Genomic DNA, 5,382 nt, shown 5'->3' with positions numbered 1-5,382 from the left:
ATAAACCCTCCCCAGGCACTATTGCAAGGCACTCCAGGCCTCAGCCTGGCATGCAGTTCTTCTTGTTCACTCTTTCCTCTCCCAGTCAAATGGGGAGTCCCCTGATGGCAGCAATCGTGCTAACTGATGGCAGCAATCATGTTCCATGTCCCTGTATTTTCCACTCTGGGGACAGAACTGTAACTGAGGAGGCAGTGGTCAGAAGGGGCCTGCTGACGGAAATCGCGAAAATAATTTTGGTTTCATAATGAATGCCCAGCAGCCTGATGACACAATGAACACCACAAAAAGAATGGTGATAATGTTTAATAGTTCGTAGCTACAGTATCAAGTTTTGTATGTATAAATACAGGTACACACCATAAATATCCATACGGCAAGATATCTGCCCCTCAACAGACAAAAAGCATCTTTGCAGCTAAATAATACTGAAGACAAACCGATCCTGAGGTAATTTTTCATCTAAAGTGACTACAGCCTCTATCAAAACATTCTTACTGTAAAGTTCAAGTGGATATGAAAGCCTCGTCTCATAACCAAAAAGCGTAACTTTAACTAATACACGTTTTCAAACTGAAGCAAAAAAAAATATTTTAATCATAAATAGGTAAAATAAATAAAATTATTCTTGCTGAAACTCAATCATGATATTATTACTTCTTTTTTATATATCTGGGGACTTCTTTGATAACCTGGCCTTTTAACAATAAAAGTGAGATCAATGAAAACTTTCTCAGAATCTACATACTATTCTAATGCAAGTTCCACATATATGTAATTTTTATGCATTTTTATTCTGGATAAGCAATCAAGCCATTCTCTTTATTTAAAAAAGTATATCCCAACTTTGTAAAACTTGCTTAATTTCTCTTAAAAGATCACTTCTTAGAAGATGGACACTGACTAGTATGAGAAGGGCATTTTACAGATTTTGGAAATGTCTCTAGAAATACATTGTTCTTCTTACCAAGCGACTTTAGAATATTTGTTTTACTAAGTGTTAATTATAGCAGTAGAAAGTCTAAATCACTTTTTTTCCTCCTTTATTTCTCATTATACAAAATCCCCATGCTCTTATTGCTTTAACATTGTACCTGCAAGAATCTGACTGGCACCAAGTAACACCTCGATTTACAAGTATCAAAGTACAGACTTTCCAGTTATGACACCCAGAAACATAATTCAGTGAAGGGTCATCCCAAGAGAGGCAATACATTCTGAATCAAAAGAAACAAGCTTTCAAATAATTTTATATTTTGTAGTGACCTATGGAATCAACATTCACTATGTTGTTCTCAGAATGAAATCTTTAAACAAGAGAGTATATAAACCCAATATTACACATCACTTTGAAGTCGTCATCCAAAAATAAAAACCAACACTAAACATATTGTTTCTCTGCCCCTGACCACAGGCCATTCATTTGCCGACTCCTCTTACAGTAGGCTAGACAGCAACCTTCAACAAAATTACCAGAATAATCTTCGAAGTAAAAACAAAATGCGTAATTAATTCCTTACTTTTCAAAGCTCCTTGATTCTTGCTTTAAAATAAACAAAGTGGTTTTCTAACATTCTCACAGCCCCCCCCAAAAAAGGACTTCTGCAAAATCTCCATCAGACATCCATTTTTAATGTATCATCTTGGCTTCCGAGGGCATCCAAAAAGCAAGTGAAAGCTCGCTCCCAATCTTCTCCATTACAAGGCATTTCTTCTAACCGATGAAATCTGCACCTATCGGGAAATCTTCCATTTTAAAAAAGAATCTATCGATGAAATTTGCACCATTTCAGCAATCTTTCGTTTTCAAAGAATCTCGTCATTCAAAAGTTCCAAAGCAATCAGGTTCCTGAGCGGAAGAGTTTGGATAACAGATTCAGAAGTTTCTGCCGGAAATTCAGTTTGTCTCCAAATTTCCTGAGCTGAATGGCACACTCCACTTCGAGCTCTGAAAAAGAAAAGAAAAGCCACAAAACTTACACTGACACTAAAAACTGCAACCAGCAAGAGTTAAAATGCCCATCCAAGGGACAAGCTGAGTATTTACTCGGTGAAGTATTTATCTTCATTTTAGCTTTATGTACACCCATTTTCTGAATGTGAGAAAGGTGACTTAGCTTGCACCCACACACCACACCCTAACACACTGTGACTCATAAATAAAAAAGGAATAAGAGTAAGAATAAAGACATTTACTTTGAAATCTTTTTTTTTAATATTTTATTTATCTATTTGACAGAGAAAGAGAGAGAGCACAAGCAAGGGGAGCTACAGGCAGAGGGAGAGGGAGAAGTAGACTCCATCCCAGGACCCGGGGATCTTGACCTGATGCAGATGCTTATTAACCAGGGCCACCCAGGCACCCCAGGATTTACTTTTTAAATGGCAGTAATTCACAGCTCAGACTATGCCTTCATTCATAGACAAATCTAAACGTGCTCTTACACTCATTGCAAAAGACTGAAATTTTCTCATAAGACTCATAAAACCTTGTAGCAAAAGTAAGTCCACATTCTCTAAAATACCTTAGCAATTTATATTTGCCAATTAAACCAATTTCTTCCTACAAACCGAATTCCTACCAATCCATTGCCTTTATTGAGTGAAGCAGAAGAATTTTAATTTACAAGTTTACTGCTTTTTAGAAGTGAGATGTTGTAATTAAATGAATATTAATTTAAGAAAAAGGATTCCAAAAAAAAAAAGAAAGAAGAAAGAAAGAAAGAAAGAAAGAAAGAAGAAAGAAAGAAAGAAAGAAAGAGGATTCCGAGGGGGCTTTAGGAGAAAACATGATCTGTCACTAAAAGGGCGGGGGGGGGGGGGTTGTGGACAGAACTAGCTGCTGGTGGTCTCCTTAATCTTTCTGTTAATTATATTTCTATAAATGTAGTAATAAAAAACTGACACTACATGAGGTGAGAGATGTTAAGTAAACCTATTTGGCAATCACACAATATACACATACGAAATCATCATTATTTGATGCATACATAAATCAAAGCTAATGCAATGTGATATGTCACATCTCAGTAAAAGAAAAAAGAAAGTATTACTACCTAATGGAATATAAGAGGTCCCTTTCTGCTGTCCTGTATTATGAACAAAGATAAATGCTCAGGTTAGGCCTCCCTAAAACTGTAGAATTCTTTAACTTCACAAAAGGTGGGCAAAGCTTTTTGCCTCCCAAGTGGGAGCCAGAGATACACAGGGTGCCAACTTAGTCAGGGCCAGATTGTCAATGCATCACTTCCTCTGCACTCCTCAAGGACTCTGTAAAATGAAACTAAGTGCAGGGCACTTAGGTGGCTCAATTGGTTAACCCTCTGCTTTTGGCTCAGGTCATGATCTCAGGGGCGTGGGATGGAGGCCAAAGTAGGGCTCCTGGCTCAACCAGGGGTCTGCTTCTCCCTCTGCCCCTCCTCCCCCTTGTGCTCTCTCAAATAAGTTAATAAACTAAAGGGACCATTACTATCTGATGCAATATGCACCGCTACAGCCCACCCACCCCCTTAGCAGATAGCTGCCTTATTTGGTAAGATTTACAAGGGGGGAGGGTTATATCGAGGGAGGAGGACAGTGGATGGATTACAAAGCCCTGGAGACCAACTCTCATTTCTGCAACTACTAACGACTTAAGAAACAGAACTACAGACGACCACAGTCGTCCTCACTTCCCTAACTCTCCAGGACTGCAATCGTCCTGGCCTCCCTAATTCCCCAAGACCTCCATCGTCCTCACCTCCATCGTCCTCGCCTCCATCGTCCTTGCCTCCCTAACTCCCCAGGTCCTCCATCGTCCTCGCCTCCCTAACTCCCCGGGACCTCCATCGTCCTCGCCTCCATCGTCCTCGCCTCCCTAACTCCCCAGGACCTCCATCGTCCTCACCTCCATCGTCCTCGCCTCCCTAACTCCCCAGGACCTCCATCGTCCTCACCTCCATCGTCCTCGCCTCCCTAACTCCCAGGACCTCCATCGTCCTCACCTCCATCGTCCCGGCCTCCTAACTCCCCAGGACCTCCATCGTCCTCACCTCCATCGTCCTCGCCTCCCTAACTCCCAGGACCTCCATCGTCCTCACCTCCATCGTCCTCGCCTCCCTAACTCCCCAGGACCTCCATCGTCCTCACCTCCATCGTCCCGGCCTCCCTAACTCCCCAGGACCTCCATCGTCCTCACCTCCATCGTCCTCGCCTCCCTAACTCCCCAGGACCTCCATCGTCCTCACCTCCATCGTCCCGGCCTCCCTAACTCCCCAGGACCTCCATCGTCCTCACCTCCATCGTCCTCGCCTCCCTAACTCCCCAGGACCTCCATCGTCCTCACCTCCATCGTCCCGGCCTCCCTAACTCCCCAGGACCTCCATCGTCCTCACCTCCATCGTCCTCGCCTCCCTAACTCCCCAGGACCTCCATCGTCCTCACCTCCATCGTCCCGGCCTCCCTAACTCCCCAGGACCTCCATCGTCCTCACCTCCATCGTCCTCGCCTCCCTAACTCCCCAGGACCTCCATCGTCCTCACCTCCATCGTCCTCGCCTCCCTAACTCCCCAGGACCTCCATCGTCCTCACCTCCATCGTCCCGGCCTCCCTAACTCCCCAGGACCCCCGCCGTCCTCGCCTCCCTGACCTCCACCAGTCCTCCGCGGAAGGGAGGATCTAGCCTACTGCTCGGTGGGGGACCGAGGGCTGCAACCCTCAGAGCGAGCCCCGGCCCCCGCTGCGGAGGCAAAGGGCGGCTCCGGGGGCGCCAGGGCCCGGACAGCTCCCGGAGCCTCCCCCGCGCGCAGCCTCCCCGCGGCGGCCGGCGCGCCCCTGCACTTTCCCTCCCCCGGGCCGGGGCGGGGACGCGACGCATCTCGCGGGAGAGCTGCCCCGCCGCCGCCGCCGCCCTCCCGACCCGCGTCCCTCGAGGCCTCCAGCAGCCTGGGGAGCACCGGGGCCCGGCGGCTCCTCACCTTCGGGGGCCCGCGTGGGGCCGGGCTGCGCGCTCTTGCGCGCCTTCCTGCCGGGCATCTCCGCCAGCGGCCGCGGGGAGCTGCAGCGCACGACGCCCTGCGCCTGGGGACCAGCACGAGCACCTCGGGGCACAGGCGCGCCGGACCGCGGGCAGGACCCGAGGGGCCGCTCCGGTCGCCGCTCGCCGCTCGCTGCTCGCTTTGCGCGTTCGCGCGCCGGCGCCCTCCTCTTATGGGGCGGCCCCGGGGACCGTGACGCAGCGAAACTTGGCTCTGCGCCCGCCCCCGCCCCGCCCCCGAGGTCGCTGCGGGGGGACGTGCCCGGGCCGGTGGACCCTCCCGCCCCGCAGCCCTGCCTTCCCCGGCGGGCCCGGAGCGGGGCGGGGGGGGATCCCGGCGGGGGACCCCGCCCCCCCCCATCCTCCCC

At 48.6% G+C, this 5,382-nt stretch overlaps 1 protein-coding gene across 1 annotated transcript; it reads right to left on the bottom strand.

Moving 5' to 3' along the window:
• Nucleotides 1–291: 291 nt before the first annotated feature.
• On the bottom strand, nt 292–5,144 carry LOC129495504 (phorbol-12-myristate-13-acetate-induced protein 1). Its single transcript, XM_055303074.1, has 2 exons — nt 4,956–5,144; nt 292–1,948 (listed from the first exon to the last, which is right to left on the bottom strand). Exons 1-2 carry the CDS (start codon nt 5,011–5,013, stop codon nt 1,842–1,844), a joined length of 165 nt encoding a protein of 54 aa, XP_055159049.1. The 5' UTR covers nt 5,014–5,144; the 3' UTR covers nt 292–1,841.
• Between the last annotated feature and the right edge of the window lie 238 nt (nt 5,145–5,382).

The sequence above is a fragment of the Nyctereutes procyonoides genome, unplaced genomic scaffold (assembly GCF_905146905.1).
Source record: "Nyctereutes procyonoides isolate TBG_1078 unplaced genomic scaffold, NYPRO_anot_genome, whole genome shotgun sequence".
NCBI lineage: Eukaryota > Metazoa > Chordata > Mammalia > Carnivora > Canidae > Nyctereutes > Nyctereutes procyonoides.
Note: the sequence above shows the minus strand (reverse complement) of the source record. Positions and strands in the feature narration are given on the sequence as shown.